General features: G+C 45.1%; 1 protein-coding gene across 1 annotated transcript; it reads right to left on the bottom strand.

The window, feature by feature from the left end:
• Positions 1 to 865: 865 nt before the first annotated feature.
• Positions 866 to 15,716, bottom strand: LOC140720226 (E3 ubiquitin-protein ligase TRIM39-like). The gene is made up of 4 exons (XM_073035112.1): positions 15,541 to 15,716; positions 13,813 to 13,835; positions 13,607 to 13,725; positions 866 to 1,810 (listed from the first exon to the last, which is right to left on the bottom strand). The coding sequence occupies exons 1-4, from the start codon at positions 15,646 to 15,648 to the stop codon at positions 1,260 to 1,262; spliced, it is 801 nt and encodes a 266-aa protein (XP_072891213.1). The 5' UTR covers positions 15,649 to 15,716; the 3' UTR covers positions 866 to 1,259.
• Positions 15,717 to 16,864: the final 1,148 nt, after the last annotated feature.

The following is a 16,864-nucleotide window of genomic DNA, read 5'->3' as shown; positions in this document are numbered from 1 at the left end:
ACTATTTTGAATATGAATCTTTTACCGTTTGGGAGTCCCAGTCAATATGTGGAAAGTTAAAATTCCCTACTATTACAACTTTCTGTTTCTTACATCGGTCTACTATCTTTATACAGATTTGCTCCTCCAATTCTCTCTGACTATTGGGCGGTCTATAATACACCCCTATTAGTGTGGTCACACCTTTCCCGTTCCTCAGCTCTACCCATATGGCCTCTGTAGACAAACCCTCCGGTCTGTCCTGTCTACGCACAGCTGTGATATTTTCCCTGACTAGTAATGCCACTCCCCCCCCCCTTTCATCCCTCCCCCTCTATCACGTCTGAAACAACTAATATTTCTATCATGTATAAACCTTAGGTGGGAGGTTAACTTTTTGTATTAATGTATTAAAAATAAATTATAAATTCTACTAATGGAACCTCTTACTAAAAGATTCATATTCAAAACAGTATCCAACAAATCAGATTCTTGCATATATGGAAACTTAGATAATTATTTTTGTAAAAAATGTCTGACCTGAAGATATTGCAGTATGTGTGTATGAGAGAGAGAATATTTGCTAATTAACTCTAAAAAAGTCTTCAATCGACCATCACAAAATAAATGAAAATAAAAATAAATAAATGCAAAAATAAAGATCCCCTTAATCACTAAAAATTAAACAACATTGGGAGAGAGAACTTAATATGACCTTTGTTAATGAAGATGGTCAATTCTTCTTTGATATGTGCCAATCAGTGTTTAATTCAATTTAAAATTGTTCACTGTTACTATTTAACAAAGGAGAGACTATCCAAAATATTTCCTAACTTTGACAATTATTGCGATAGGTGTAAAACTGAAGTAGCCACTTTTTCACATATGTTCTGGTCACGTTCTTCATCAAAATCTTTTTGGAAATCTTTATTTTCTACAATTTCTAAAGCTCTGAAAATTAATTTACAACCTAATGTACAAACCTTTGATTTCTGTCTATACATGCAGTCCTCGCATGACCTTTATCCTCCTCCACCTCACTATCTGCTCTAACACTCTGGTTCCCCTCCCTCTGCAAAGGATGTTAGTCCCCCTCCAGTTCAGGGGCAAACCGTCCCTTCGAAACAGGCCCCACCTTCCCGGGAACAAAGCCCAATTGTCCAGAAACATGAAGCCCTCCCTCCTGCACCGTCTCCTTAGTCACGTATTTAGCTGCACTCTCCGCACATTTATATTTACAGGGACTTTACTCCTGACGCCGGTCCCGGGACCCGACCCGTTTACAGACCCGGAGCGGAACCAGAGCAGATTCTCAGCCACTGGTTTACAACCGCAGTCCGGAAGAAAGGATAAAGTTTCCCCGTGAATTTATTCCCAGTGAAGGTGTGGAGATGGGACTTGGTCTCCGCGTTGTAAAATGAAACTGTCCCGGACTCGTAACTGAGATAAACTCCCACCCTCCCGGGGATGGGACCGGCAGCGAGACGGGACTCGGGGGGGGGGACACCGGACACGTCACAATCCCGATGTAACACGTCACCAACCCGCCTGATGACCCAGAATCTGGTCTCCGGACTCAGACTGACCCGTCTCTTCCTCTCCACAGACTCTGCGGCGACTCCCAGACACCAGACCCGATTTCCCGTCACCTCCACCTCCCAGTAATGTCTCCCCGATGTGAATCCCTCCGATCCCAGCACACAAGGCCGGTCTGTGAATCTCTTCCCGGTGTCAGGGAGATTCCTCCGGGTCCCGGTCCGTCTCACACTCTTCCGATCCTCAGACACCTCGAGATACGGATGCGCCGTTTCCACATCCAGGGTGACAGAGACTGGGGGGAGAAGCAGAGAATTAGAGAGTCCCCGGGGATCGGGGGGAGACTCGGGCAGCGCGGCCCCGGGGATCGGGGGGAGACTCGGGCAGCGCGGCCTCGGGGATCGGGGGGAGACTCGGGCAGCGGGGCCCCGGGGATCGGGGGAGACTCGGGCAGCGCGGCCCCGGGGATCGGGGGGAGACTCGGGCAGCGCGGCCCCGGGGATCGGGGGGAGGTTTGACCCGACGAAAGCGGGTCAAAAACTAATGTCTCCCCAAGGGTTTTCCATTGAACAGGGGAAACATCCTCCCTCACTCCTGCCTGTTGACCCCTGAAAGAATTTTGTGATTTCATGAGATCTCATCTCATTCTTCGAAACTGGGAACAGAGAACATAGAACAGTACAGCACAGGAACAGGCCCGTCATACAATGTTCACATTCATTTGTGAGTGTGAAGTGGGGCAGTGTGATGGTTTGTGACAGTAAAGGAGGTGATAATGGGAACCAGTAGGGGAGAGATGAATGGCAGATTGAACCAGGTGGGGGGAGGGGTGGAAAGCCCGTGGGTGAACTGCGTGTGTAGAGGTAATGAGAAGCTAGAGGGGGCAAAGATGGCAGATGAGGATGACTTTGTCCCCTTTCCCAGAACCCCATCCCCCGCAGCCCCTCATTAGTACAGGGGATGAATTTGCAGTGACCCTTAAGCAACACAGGTCCTGATGAAGTGTTTCAGTCTGAACTGTCGACTGTTTACTCTTTTCCACAGAAACTTCCCTGCCTGCTGTTCCCCCAACAATTTGTGTGTGTTACTCTGCTTTAAATACACTCAATTATTTGGCCTCCACAGCTGCCTGTGGCAGATTCACTATCCTGTGGATAAAGGAATTCCTCCTCATCTCTGTCCGAAATGGACATCCCTATAGTCGGAGGCTGTGCTTACCGTTCTCGACCCAACATCCTCCCAACATCAACTCTCTCCAGACAGGTGTCAGCGAGATCTGGCGAGACCATTCATCAGGACCTGTGTAACTTGCATTACCAGCATCTGCAGAGTTTCTCATGTTTGATTTTTAAAGCAGAAGTTAATAAGTAAACTTCTTGATTGGTCAGTGTCTCCAATGTTATGGAGAGGAGGCGGGAGAATAGGATTGATGGAGATAATAAATCAGACATTCCTCTAAACTCCCGTGAGTACAGGCCCAGAACCATCAGATAGTCCTCACATGTTAATTATTTCATTCCCGGAATCATTCTTGTGAATCTTCTGGACCCTCTCCAATGCCAGTACATGTTTTCCGATAGAAGGGACCCAAAACTGCTCACAATACTCCAAGTGTGGTCTGACCAATGCCTTATTAAAACCTCAGAATTAAATCCTTGCTCTTGTACTCTAATCCTCTCGAAGTGAAAGCAAACATTGAGTTTGCCAATCTTACCACTGACACAAACTGCAAGTTAACCTTCAGGGAATCCTGCACAAGGAAACCCATGTCCCTTTGCACCTCTGATTTTTCAGTTTTCGCCCGGTTTACAGAATTGTCTCTGCTTTTATTCCTTCGACCAAAGTCGTGCCTGCCTAAGTTTGTACCTGCCAAACTCTACCTGTGCTACAAGATCCTTATTACGTATACTGGTGCATTCAACTAAGACCATAAGACAAAGCAGCAGAAGCCGGCCATTCGGCCCTTCGAATCTGCTCCGACATTTTATCATGAGCTGATCCATTCTCCCATTTATTCCCACTCCCCCACCGTCTCACCATGACCTTTGATGCCCTGGCTACTCACATACCTATCAATCTCTGTCTTAAATACACCCAATGACTTGACATCCACTGCCGCAAGAAATTCACAGATTCACCACCCTCTGGCTAAAAAAATTTCTTCACATCTCCGTTCTGAATGGTCGCCCTTCAATCCTTAAGTCATGTCCTCTCGTACTAAACTCCCCCACCATGGGAAACAACTTTGCCACATCCACTCTGTCTATGCATTTTAACATAAGAAATATGTCTGTGAAGTTCCCCCTCATTCTTCTAAACTCCAAGGAGTACAGTCCAAGAACTGTCAAATGTTTTTCAGATGTTAACCCTCTCATTCCCGGAATCATTCTAGTGAATCTTCTCTGAACCCTCTCCAATGTCAGAACATCCTTTCTTAAATAAGGAGCCCAAAACTGCACACAGTATTCCAAGTGAGGTTTTACCAGTGCCTTATACAGCCTCAACATCACATCCCTGCTCCTATACTCTATTCCTCTAGAAATGAATGCCAACATTGCATTCGCCTTCTTCACCACCGACTCAACCTGGAGGTTAACCTTAAGGGTATCCTGCACGAGCACTCCCAAGTCCCATTGCATCTGTTCCGAATGTGCAACAACTCTCACGGGCCGAAGGGTACAAATTCGTCCCCTCCTTCTTGAGAATCGCAAGATGGCTTTTAATTCGGGTCTGGGACCCAGGAAATGAGAGAGAATCCTCAGGTTTTTGCAATGTGTCCTGGCCCCTCAGCAAGACAAAGCCACGAATAACGGCCATTGTCTCTTGGAGACGGAATTGTGTATTGAGTACTGTACTATTCATTGAAGCCCTCAGGGAATGACCGGAGTGGTCTGGTTGAGGGATTGCATCATCCCAACCTGATTGACATCTAAGACCCCGTGAGTAAGGATAAAAGCGGGTCTGGGAAACAACCCCTTGAGACGCTCCAGGAGAAATGTTAGAAATCCCGTGACAGCGTTTAATAGCAACAGCCGGTGGAGGGCTCGCGTGCGTCCTTTTCCGTTGCCTGGGATTGGGGCCTTACCACGGAAGAACGGCTTCGCTAAAGAAGAGGCCACCAACGAAATTTCGAAGGATCGACATCATAAAAAGGAAAAGCTGGCAAGTTTCTAAAAACTCTCTCTTGACTCCAACCAAATGCTGAAGCCTGCATGAACTGAGTGACTTTTATATTTCCATCGGACAATACATTATCCCCTAGACAACGATAGTTATTTCTTATTGATTATTATTATACCCGCACTTTTAGATTTAGTATTGACGACGTATATTATCTGTATGTTTGCATTGATATTATTTTTGTGTATTTTTACCAATAAATACTGTTTAAAAATAGTACCATCAGACTTCAACCGACCTCTCTATCTTTGCTGGTAAGTGACCCAGTTACGGGGTTCGTAACACATCTCAGAATTTTGAATTCTCTCTCCATTTAAATAATAGTCAGCCCGTTTACTTCTTCTACCAACGTGCATGACCATACACTTTTCAACATTGTATTTCATTTGCCACTTCTTTGACCATTCTCCTAATCTATCCAAGTCTCTCTGCAGACTCTGTTTCCTCAGCACTACCGTTCCCTCCACCTATCTTCGTATCATCAACAAACTTAGCCACAAAGCCATCTATTCCATAATCCAAATCGTTGATATACAACGTAAAAAGAAACGGCCCCAACACGGACCCCTGTGGAACACCACTGGTAACCGGCAGACAACCAGAATGGGATCCTTTATTCCCACTCTCTGTTTCCTGCCAATCCGCCAACGATCTATCCACATATGTAAATTTCCCGTAATTCCATGGGCTCTTATCTTGTTTGTCAGGCAGGATTTTCCTTTAAGGAAACCATGCTGAGTTTGGCCTGTCTTGTCATATGACTCCGTAACCTCATCCTTGACAATTGACTCCAGAAACCTCCCAACCATTTCTCAAGCTAACAGGTCTATAATTTACATTTTGCTTCCTTGCCCCTTTCTTAAATACCAGAGTGGCATTTACAATCTTCCACTCCTCCGGAACCATGCCAGAATCTATTGACTTTTGAAAGATCATTGCTAATGCCTCCGCGATCTCCACAGCTACTTCCTTCAAAACACAAGGGTGCATTCCATCTGGTCCTGGAGATTTATCTACCCTTAGACTATTCAGCTTCCTCAGTACTTTCTCTGTCGTAATTGTGACTGCGCACGCTTCTCTTCCCTGACACCCTTGAGTGTCCGGTATACTGCTGATATCTTCCTCAGTGAGGACTGATGCAAGTACTCGTTCAGTTCCTCAGCCATCTCATTATCTCCCATTACAATTTCTCCAGCATCATTTTCTATCGGTGCTTTCTCCACTCTCACCCGTTTTTTACTCTTTATATACTTGAAAAAGCTTTAAGTATCTTCTTTGATATTATTTGCCAGCTTCCTTTTATAGATCATCTTTTCCCTCTTAATGGCCATCGTAGTTTCCTTTTGTAAGCTTTTAAAAACTTCCCAATCCTCTGTCTTCACACTAATTTTTGCTTCCTTGAATGCCCTCTCCGTTGCATTTACTTTGGCTTTCACTTCTCTTGTCATCCACGGTCGCATCCTTTTTCCATTCGAAAATTTCTTCTTTTTTGGAATATATCTGTCTTGCACCTTCCTCACTTCTCGCATAAACTCCAGCCACTGCTGCTCTGCCGTCCTCCCGCTAGTGTCCCTTTCCAGTCAAATCTGGCCAGTTCCTCTGTCATGCCTCTGTAATTTCCTTTACTCCACTGAAATATCGACACATCGGATTTCGGCTTCTCTTTCTCAAATTTCACAGTGAACTCAATCATGTTACAATCACTGTCTCCTAACGGTTCCTTCACCTCAATCTCTCTAATCACCTCTGGTTCATTACACAATATCCAATCCAGTACCTCTGATCCCCTAGTGGGCTCAACAACAAGCTGTTCAGAAAAACCATCTCGTAGACATTCTACAAATTCTCTGTCTTGAGATCCAGTGTCGATCTGATTTTCCCAATCCACTCGCATGTTAAAATCCCCCACAATTATCATAACACTGCCCTTCTGGCAAGCCTTTTCTATTTCCTGTTGTAATTTGTAGTCCACCTCATTGCAGCTGTTAGGAGGCCTGTAGATAACTGCCATCAGGGTCCTTTTATCCCTGCTATTTCTTAGCTCAACCCAGAAAGATTCTGCACATTCCGATCCTATGTCACCTCTTTCTAATGATTTAATATCATTTCTTGCCAATAAAGCCACGCCACCCCCTCTGCCTACCTGCCTATCCTTCCGATACACCGTGTATCCTTGGACGTTCAGCTCTCAGAGACATGCATCCTTTAGCGACGTCAGAGTGATGGCCACAAAATTATACCTGCCAATCTGTAGCTGTACGACAAGATCATCCACTTTATTCCTTATGCTGTGTGTATTTAAGTATAACACCTTAAGTCCAGTATTTGGTACTCTTTGTTTTGATTGCACTGCAACTCATCCCAATGGCTGCAAATTTGCCCCATCACCTGCCTGTCCTTCCTGACATCTTTCCTACTCACTATCTTAGATTTATTTCTGTTTTCCCCCTCTTCCACTTTACCATTCCGGTTTACCATCTCCCTGCCAAATTAGTTTAAACCCTCCCTAACAGCTCTATTAAACATTTCCGCTATGGTTCAGGTGTAACCCGTCCTTTTTGAACAGGTAATACTTCCCCCTGAAGAGATCCCAATGATCCAAGAATCTGAAGCCCTGCCCCCTGCACCAGTCTCTCAGCCACGCATTCATCAGCCTGATCCTACTATTCTTGCCCTCGCTAGCACGTGGCACAGGTAGCAATCCTGAGATTACTACCCTGGAGGTCCTGCTTCTCAGCTTCCTTCCTAACTCCCGGAAATCTCTCTTCAGGACCTCCTCCCTTTTCCTCTCTATGTCATTGGTACCAACATGTACCAAGACAGCTGGCTACTCGCCCTCTCCCTTCAGAATATCCTGGACCCGATCCGAGACATCCCGTACCCTGGCACCTGGGAGGCAGCACACCATGCGGGTATCTCTATCAGGCTCACAGAATCTCCTGTCTGTTCCCCTGACTATGGAATCCCCTATGACTACCGCATTCCTCTTCTCCCTCCTTCCCTCCTGCACAACAGCGCCAGGCTCAGTGCCAGAGACCCGGTCACCGTGGCCGTCCCCTGTCAGGTCATCCCCCTCAACAGCATCCGAAACGATATACTTGTTGCTGAGGGGGGCAGCCACAGGGGTGCTCTCCACTATCCAGGCATTTCCCTTCCCTCTCCTGACAGTCACCCAGTTTTCTGACCCCTGTAGCCTAGGAATGACTACCTCCCTGTAGCTCCTGTCTATCATCTCTTCATTTTCTCTAATCAGAATCAGAATCAGAATTAAAAAAACTTCCTTCCTTCAGAATTTAGCTCCCACGCCGCCCTTCTTGTCCCAATCTAAAAAAACACCTTCAGTCCTGTATTCATCAGCCTATTCCACACTGTCCACATGAAATTCACCAAGGCCTTTGATGTCGATGATAGACCACACTTGGAGCATTGTCTGCATTTCCGGTTCCCGAATATGGGGAGGATGTCATTACACTGGACAGGAGGCTTCAGGAGGATGTTACCAGGACCGGGGGCTTGGGCTATTCAGCTGTAGTGTAGGATGTTCAGGTATGACCCCTTATCGAGGTAAATAATTCATAAGGGGCTTAAATAACGTTTCTTTTTCCAAGAAATGGGAGTACAGATCCAGACGCCTCAGATTGAAAGTGAGACGGGAAATTTTTCTGAGTGGTCTATCGGGTAACATTCTCACAGAGAGGGAGGTTGGTAAATGGAATTTGCCCTCAGACGCTGTAGAAACAGGTAAAAATAAAATATTTTAAAATAAATTTGGGCAGGTACACAGATGGGAAATGGTTAGAGGGATGGGGGGCAAACACACACAAATGGGCCATGCTCAAGAAGACATCTTAGTCTTGCAGATTGATGAAGTGGGCCGTGAGTTCAACATCCGTCAAACCCTCCCAGATCATCCTCCTGAGGAATCTCACCCCGGAGTCTGTCTGTGAAGTGTTGATGTGACGTCACGTCAGAGGGCAGCTCAGTGCCACAGAACAGACAGACTGGGTAAGGATGGCAGATTTCAATCCTAAATGGGAATTTGTGCCTATTTCTGTGGCCGTGTGTCACACTTGATTGAATTGTTTAAATAAATAAATGACTGTCTCTGAAGAGATTGGTTTCCAGGTTACTGAGGGAAATAACAACTTACATTGCTGAGGCTCTGACTACAATCTGCCAGTCCTTCCTGTGTATGTGTGTGAGGGAGCTTTGCCAGGCCGGTTATGCTGTGTGTGCTTCTCCCGAGATGAAATCTTGACCCATGTCAATGCTGGTTGGTGTGTCCGAGCTCATTCTCACAATGCTTCAATGTAGTGGTCTGATAACCAGAAGACATACGAGCAGAATTAGGCCACTTGCCTATCGAGTCTGCTCCGCCATTCAATCATGGCTGATCCCTTTTTTCCCTCCTCAGCCCCACTCCCTGGTCTTCTCGCCGTAACCTTTGATACTGTGTTCAATCTCGAACCTATCAAGCTCTGCCTTAAATACACACAAGTTCCACAAATTCACCAGCTGCTGGCACAAATTTCTCCGCATCTGTTTAAAATAGACCCCCCTCTATCTTGAGGCTGTGCCCTCTTGTCCTAAACTCCACCGCCATGGGAAACATCCTTTCCACATCTACTCTGTCTAGGACTTTCAACATTCGAAAGGTTTCAATGAGATTCCCCCTCATCTTTCTAAATTCCAGCGAGTACAGACACAGAGCTATCAAACGTTCCTCGTATGATAACCCTTTCATTCCTGGAATCATCCTTATGAAATGAACCTTCTGCAATGCCAGCACATCTTTTCTTAGACGAGGAGATCAAGTTCACAATACTCAAGGTGAGGCTTCACCAGTGCCTTATAAAGCCTCAGCATCACATCCCTGCTCTTGGATTGAATGCTATCTAAACCCCTTGAATTGAATGCTAACGTTGGATTTGCCTTCCTCACCACTGACTATACCTGCAAGTTAACCTTTAGGGTGTTCTGCAGAATAACTGCTAAGTCCATTTACATCTCAGCTTTTTGGGTTTTCTCCCCATTTGGAAAAAAAATCTGCACATTATTTCTACGACAAAAGTGCATGGCCATGCATTTTCCAGCATTGTATATCATTTGCCACTTTCCTTTCCATTCTCCTCATTCAAGTCCTTGTCCAGCCTAACTGTTTCCTCAACACTACCGGCCCCTCCACCAATCTCTGTATCATATGCAAACTTGGAAACAAAGCCATCTACTGTAGGACAAGAGGGTATGACTTCAGGATTGAAGGACGTCCTTTTAGAACTGAGATGCGGAGAAATTACTTTAGTCTGTGTGTGGAATTTGTTGCCACAAGTGGCTGTTAAGGCCAAGTCATATTTAAGGCTTGATAGGTTCTTGATTAGCCAGGGCATCAAGGGGTATAGGGTGAAAGCAGGGGAGCGGGTATGACCGGAAGAATTGGATCTGCTCATGACTGAATGGTAGAGCAGACTCGATGGGCTGAATGGCCTATTTCTGCTCCTATATCTTATGGTCTATCCCATCAGCTAGATCTTGATATACAGCATAAAATGAAGGTGTCCTAACGCTGGCCCCTGTGGAACATGAGTCACTGGCAGCCAACCAGAAAAGGATACCTTTACTCTCATTCGCTGTTTCCTACCAATCAGCCAATGTTCTAACCATGCCTGTAACTTTTCTGTAATACCATGGCCTCTTAACCTGGGTACCACCTTCATGTGTGGCACCTTGTCAAAGGCCTTCCGAGATTCCAAATATACAACATCCACTGCATCCCCTTTATCGATCCTGCTTGTAATCTCCTCAAAGAATCCCAACAGATTTGTCAGGCAGGATATTCCCTTAATGAAGCCATGCTGACTTGTCCTATCTTGTCCAGGGTCACCAAGTATTCCATAACCTCATACTTAACAATTGACTCCAATTTCTTCCCAACCACAGAGGTGAGGCTGACTGGTCAATAATTTCCTTTCTGCTGCCTTCCTCCTTACTTAAAGAGTTAAGTGACATTTGCCATTTTCCAATCCTCTGGCACTTTGCCAGGGTCCAGTGATTTTTGAAAGATCATTTGAAATGTCTCCACAATGTCTACCACAACCTCTTTCAGAACACTAGGGTGCAGTTCATCTGGTCCGGGTGACTTATGTACCTTTAGGTCTTTCAGCTTTTTGAGCACCTTCTCCCTTGTAACAGTAACTGCACTCACTTCTCTTCCCTCGCACTCTTCAACACCGGACACAGTGCTAGTGTCTTCCATGGTGAAGACTGGTGCAAAATATTTGGTTTATCTGCCACCTCTTTATCCCGCGTTATTATATATCCGGCCTCATTTTCTAGCGGTCCTATACCCACTCTCATCTCTGTTTTTTTTTACAATACTTGAAAAACAATTTGATATTGTTTGCTAACTTGTTTTACAAAGACAGGTGTGTAAAAAGGGCCTGAAGGATCATTGGAGACCAGAGTCACCCCAAACACAACCTGTCCCAGTTGCTACCATCCGGGATACGGTACCGCATCATAAAAGCCAGGAGCAACAGGCTCCGGGACAGCTTCTTCAACCAGGCCAGCAGACTGATTAACTCATGTGGAAACAACAATATTTCTATGTTATATGAACCAGCCTGTTGTACATATTATTCATTATAAATTACTATAAATTGTGCATTGCACATTTAGGTGGAGACATAACGTAAAGATTTTTAATCCTCATGTATATGAAGGATGTAAGTAATAAAGTCAATTCAATTCAAATCAATTTCTTGTTTATTTTTCCCCTCCCAATCATCCTTTTAGTTCCTCTCTGTAGATATTTAATAGCTTTCCAATCCTCTGTCTTCCTACTAATTTTTATTTAGTTGTATCCCCTCTCTTTTGCCTTTACATTAACTTGTCTTCCCTTGTCAGCCACGGTTTTACTATTTTGCCATTTGAGTATTTATTTATTTTTGGAATACATCTATCCTTCACCTTCCTCATTTTCCCAGAAACTGACACCATTTCTGCTCTGCTCTCATCCCTGCCAGCATCTCCTTCCAATTTGCTTTGGCCAACTCCTCTCTCAGACCACTGTAACTTCTTTTACTCCTCTGAAATACTACAACGTCAAGACTTTACTTTCTCCTTATCAAATTTCAAGTTGAACTCATTCATGTTGTGAGCACTGCCTCCTAAGGGTTCTTTTAACTACTCACCTCTGGTTCAATACATAACACCCAATCCAGTAGAGCTGTTCCCCGAGTAGGCTCAACGACAAACTGCTCTAGAAAGCCATCACATTGCATTCAACAAACTCACTCTCTTGAGATGCTTTACCAAACTGATTTTCCCAATTGCCCTGCATGTTGAAATCTCCCATGATTATCATAACATTGTCCTTTTCATCAGCCTTTTCTATTTCCAGTTGTAATCTGTGGGCCCCAACCCACTGACTGTTGGGAGGCCTGTATATGACTGGTGTCAGTGTCATTTTTACTTTTGCAGTTCCTTACCTCAACCCACAAGGATTCAACATCTTCCAATCTTATGTCACATCTAGCTGCTGATTTACCAGCAGAGCCACACCACCCCATCAGTCTTCCATCATTCCTCCGATACATTGTGTAACCTTGGACATTCAGCTCTCAACTACAACCATCCTTCAGCCACGATTCCGTGATGGCCACAACATCATACCTGACAATCGGTAATAGTGCAACAAGATCATCCACCTTATTTCTCCTACTCCATGCATTGAGATATAACACTTTGTGTACTGTATCTGCTACCCTTTTTAATTCTGCATCCGTAATGCACTGATACTCACCCTGCTGGCTCCAATTTTCTCCTCGCATCTGTCCGCCCTATCTGACAGTCTGACTGCACGCTATCTTTGCATTTTTACCATCAGTCCTATCCCTTCACTCCAGTTCCAACCGCCCCCACCCCCACCAAATTAGTTTAAAACCTCCCCGACAGCTCTATCAAACCTCTCTGTGCGAATATTGTTCTCCCTCGGGTCGAGGTGCAACCCATCCCTTTTGAGCAGGTCATTCCTCCACCAGAACAGATCCCAATGATGCAAGAACCTGAAGCCCTGTCCCCAGCACCATCTTCTCAGCCATGTTTATCTGTCAAATTATCCTGTTTCTACCCTCACCAGCACGTGGCACAGGCAGCAATCCAGAAATTACAACCCTGGGGGTGCTGCTTCTGAGCTTTCTACCAAGCTAGCCAGATTCTTTTCAGGACCTCTTTGTTTTTACTTCCAATGTCATTGGTCCCAAAATGCAACAAGATGGCTGACTCTTCACCCTCCCTCTCCAAAATGCTGCAGACGCGATCTGAGACGTCCCTGACCTTGGCACCTAGGGGGCAAGATACCATTCGGGGGCCCCATTCACGTCCACAGATTCTCCCGTCTGTCTCCTGACGATTGAGTCCCCTGTCACTACTGCTCCCCTCTTCGGCCTCTAACAACAGTGAGAGATGCTGATCCGGAAGTGGGAAGATCTGTGTCAGTCAGAGTCTGCACTCACAGGGCACGAAGGACTTGTCTATTTTCCTGACAATCCCGGTCACCACACTGATACCCACTTTTATTCCCTACAATATCATCAAGTCAGTATTAAATTCCCCGCTCTTGAGGTAGGATTCAAACTCATGTCCTGGTGTGTTAGTGCAGTGTGTCTGGGATCAGGACACAGTGGTTCATCTGCCAGTCCTGTGTATTGGTTGTATTGTGACCCTGTGCTGGTGTGTTCAGGGGTCTGACATCTCCAGCTGACCATGTGACAGTGATGCCTCCCAGTGGGTGGGGTTGATGTGGAATAAACTTCAGTTCCTCTTCAGTCCATTATCACAGCCAATCTTTGCTTCAGCTTATAAATTAATGGTGTTTCATGAACAAGGAAAAATGAATCTTTGTAAGTTTTACCTCGGTTAATAGCATCAAGTGTTTCTCTCAGCACTGTGTTCAACAAATAGAAGCGATCGAATTTTTCAACCGGTAGGGCCTCATTTGTCACTGACAATTCCTGGACATCGTCACTGATTCTGTAAATATTAAACTGCTGGTGATAAACTGGAATTTTGAACTATTTTACAAATCCATACAGGGTTTTAGTAAAGAGCATGTCCTACCTCCTGTTCTGATGAGCTTCCTCCTGAAGTAAATAAAAGCACAAATCTGATTAGACTTGGACTTAATGTCCACATCCTGAATTTCATCCAAATCATTACAAGGTGTTGAAAATTCCCACTCCCACAGTCACAAACACACACCAGGAATACAGAACCACGCGGAAAATTACAGGGAAAGTTGCTGAAAGTTAGACCATTACTGAGAGGATGGAACTGACAGGAGAGACAGGACAGGCTGTGCATTATCATCTGGATAAAGCGTCAGAATGATAAAATGGAACAACTTAAGATCAGTGATGGATTTGATTGCGCGAAGGTGGAAAAAGTACCTCATTATGGCGAACACGAGAGGACACAGGTGCTTGGAAGTAGTACAGAGGAGATGTCGGGTAAGTGTTTTGGAATGGGTGGAATGAGCTGCCGGCAACAAAGATGGAGGTGGATGCGACAGGGTCTTACACAGACTCCTACACAGGTACATGGAGCTTAGAAAAATAGAGAGCTATGGGTAACTCGAGGTAATTTCTAAAGTGAAATTCGACACAGCATTGTGGGCCAAAGAGACTGTATTGTGCTGTAGGTTTTCTTTGTTTCTATGTTTCTATTTATGGGGAGACCTTCAGTCAAAGATAAAATGCCAGGAGATTTTTAATAAATCCCACAAGAAATTTAGTGTGGAGAATGTGGAACTCAGTGCCACAGGAGTGGTTGAAATGGAACATCAGAGATTGAATGTAATGGGGAGGCTAGATAAACACGTGAGGGACCAGGGAGTTCGGGGCATTGTTGCTGGGTGCGGTGAGGAGGTGGCAGGTTTGTGGCCAAGGGGAAATTGATAGAAGATGGACCGAATGGCCTGCTCATGACGGAGAATGGGACACAATCCCATGTAAAACTAATTCGAAAATGTAGAGACAGTGAAAGTTTCTGTAATCTGATGGAAACCGGATACGGAGGATAAGTCTGATGTGTGGGTCACATTCTTTGTTCTCACTGATTGACAGACAGACCCTCACACCCACCGCACCAGACACACTCACAGCCTGTGACTGAAACTGGGAGTTAATGGGAGTTTTAGAGGATATTTAATGCTGTAATTAAGGACACAATCAGCAGCTCTGTGTTATGATCAGAGTAAATCTTTTCAGAAAAGATTACATTCTGTCCTGGGATGTACAGAATTTGTGGAAGTCCAGTTTTGGGACAACAGCAATCCTGGATAGTTGCATCAATTGTCTGGTGAAAACCAGTTTACTGCCATTTGTAAATGCTGTGTGCAGGAGCAACACGTCTGTTTTCTGTCTGCATTGTATTCTGTGTTACGTGTTCATTACGATAACCAGTCACGTGAGTGGGGACGTGGTAAAAGTGAAGGGAATAAGTTACGTATTCGTACTTTGTTCTGGGCTGTTTTGAGCCTGGGACTGGCAGATGCCATATCTTTTGTTGACCGATTAATTACAGTTTAATTTACGATTAATTATGCTGAAATTTCATCGCTTAAATATTGTATGTTGCTGATAAAGGATCGAATATCTGTCTCCAACATTTTAGAATATCATTAGCGGAGTGATTGGAGGTTCGTCATGCAAGGAGAACTCTCTGTGTGAGGACACCAGCAGTGGCAATTGATTTGGTAGAATTGGCCTCTGTGCTGTGTTTATTTCAAATAAACCACTGTTCATTTAGTTCAATTTGACAGAAATAAATTGAAATGTAATCCGTCACCTTAAGAAACATCACACTGTCTTTTTGATCCATCTGTTCCTTTAACTTAGTGATTTCCTCCTGAATAATCCTTATATTCTCTTGAATCTTAAGAAGATTTTTCTCCATTGGGTTGAGAATCCTCTTCTCTTCTTCCCTGAGATCCCTGAGTAAGCTCTGCTCTTTCTCAGTGATAATCTGACGCAGTTCAGCCAACTGGGATGTGATGTGGGTCTGAACACTGTGTGACTGTTCCTGTCGATTTAAAGGTGAAGATTAGTTTACTGCATTGCTGTGTTGTATTTCCTTATGACATAAAAGTGACCGTTCGGTCCATACTACTTCTGAGACATTCCCGTCAACCCCTTTCCCTCACATTTTCCTGAAACTTATTCTCCCTCAGTGACCCATTAACTCCCAGCAGATTCACATACACCCTCCCCCACCTTCACAGGGTTAATTGTAATTAACCATTCATCCAGCATGTCGTTAGAATGTGTCTGAAACTGTCATGGCCACAGGGAGAGCATGCAAACTCCACACAGACAGCAGCAGAGGTCAGGATCGAACCCAGGTCACTGGAGCTGCGATACTCGGCTATTCTGCACTAAAGGGAGCAAAACAATACAGTATTATCAGAAATTCCGCTCAGGAAGCCTCACCCGAACTCCGGAAATCTTCTCTTTCTGTTGCTGCTCCTTTTCCTGGAAGTCTGATTTCTTTTTTGTGAGAGAGTCTAAGGAAGATTTTAGCTGATCCTGGAAGTCAGAGAGTGAAGGAAATAGAAACAAAGATGCATCAAAAGAAACAGGTGATCAAACCCGATTATCACACAAAATGCCGGAGGAACTCAGTGAGTCAGGCAGCATCTATTCGGGGAAAATAAACATTCGGTGTTTCGGGATGAGACCATTCATTAGGACTGGGAAGGAATGGGACAGGAGCCAGAATAAAAAGGTTGGGGATGAGAACCAGCTGACAGGTGACGGGTGAGACAATGTGAGGGGGAACGTGGGGGAGGGTGATGAAGTGAGAAGCTGGGAGGGGACAGGTGGAAGAGGTACAGAGTTGGAGAAGAAGGAATCTAATACGAGAGGACAATCGACCATGGAAGAAACGGGAGGAACTGGGCTGTTTGCGGCCCTGAATGGTGACGAGGGAGGAGGTTAGGAGTCAGGTGTAGCACTTGTCCCGCTTGCAGGTGTCGGTGCCAGGAGGGAGATCAGTGGGGAGGAGCGAGTGGATCAGGGCGATACAGTACGTGGAGCGCGATCCGTATAGAGAGCGGAGAGTTGCGGGGTGAGGAGGTGGGCTGTGGGACGGAGAGATGCTAGAATCCCGTTGG

This window comes from Hemitrygon akajei, unplaced genomic scaffold (genome assembly GCF_048418815.1).
Source record: "Hemitrygon akajei unplaced genomic scaffold, sHemAka1.3 Scf000038, whole genome shotgun sequence".
Classification (NCBI taxonomy): Eukaryota; Metazoa; Chordata; class Chondrichthyes; order Myliobatiformes; family Dasyatidae; genus Hemitrygon; species Hemitrygon akajei.
The sequence above is the reverse complement of the archived record's forward strand: the minus strand, read 5'-3'. Positions and strand labels throughout refer to the sequence as shown.

What these genes read in the sequence shown, in the direction of transcription:
- LOC140720226 (XM_073035112.1), bottom strand. Translation starts at nt 15,648, where the DNA reads ATGGAGAAAAATCTTCTTAAGATTCAAGAGAATATAAGGATTATTCAG. An exon ending in GAAGCTCATCAGAACAGGAG is followed by an intron (nt 13,726 to 13,812) that starts GTAGGACATGCT and finishes TAATATTTACAG; the next exon opens with AATCAGTGACGATGTCCAGG. An exon ending in ACTTGATGCTATTAACCGAG is followed by an intron (nt 1,811 to 13,606) that starts GTAAAACTTACA and finishes TTCTCCCCCCAG; the next exon opens with TCTCTGTCACCCTGGATGTG.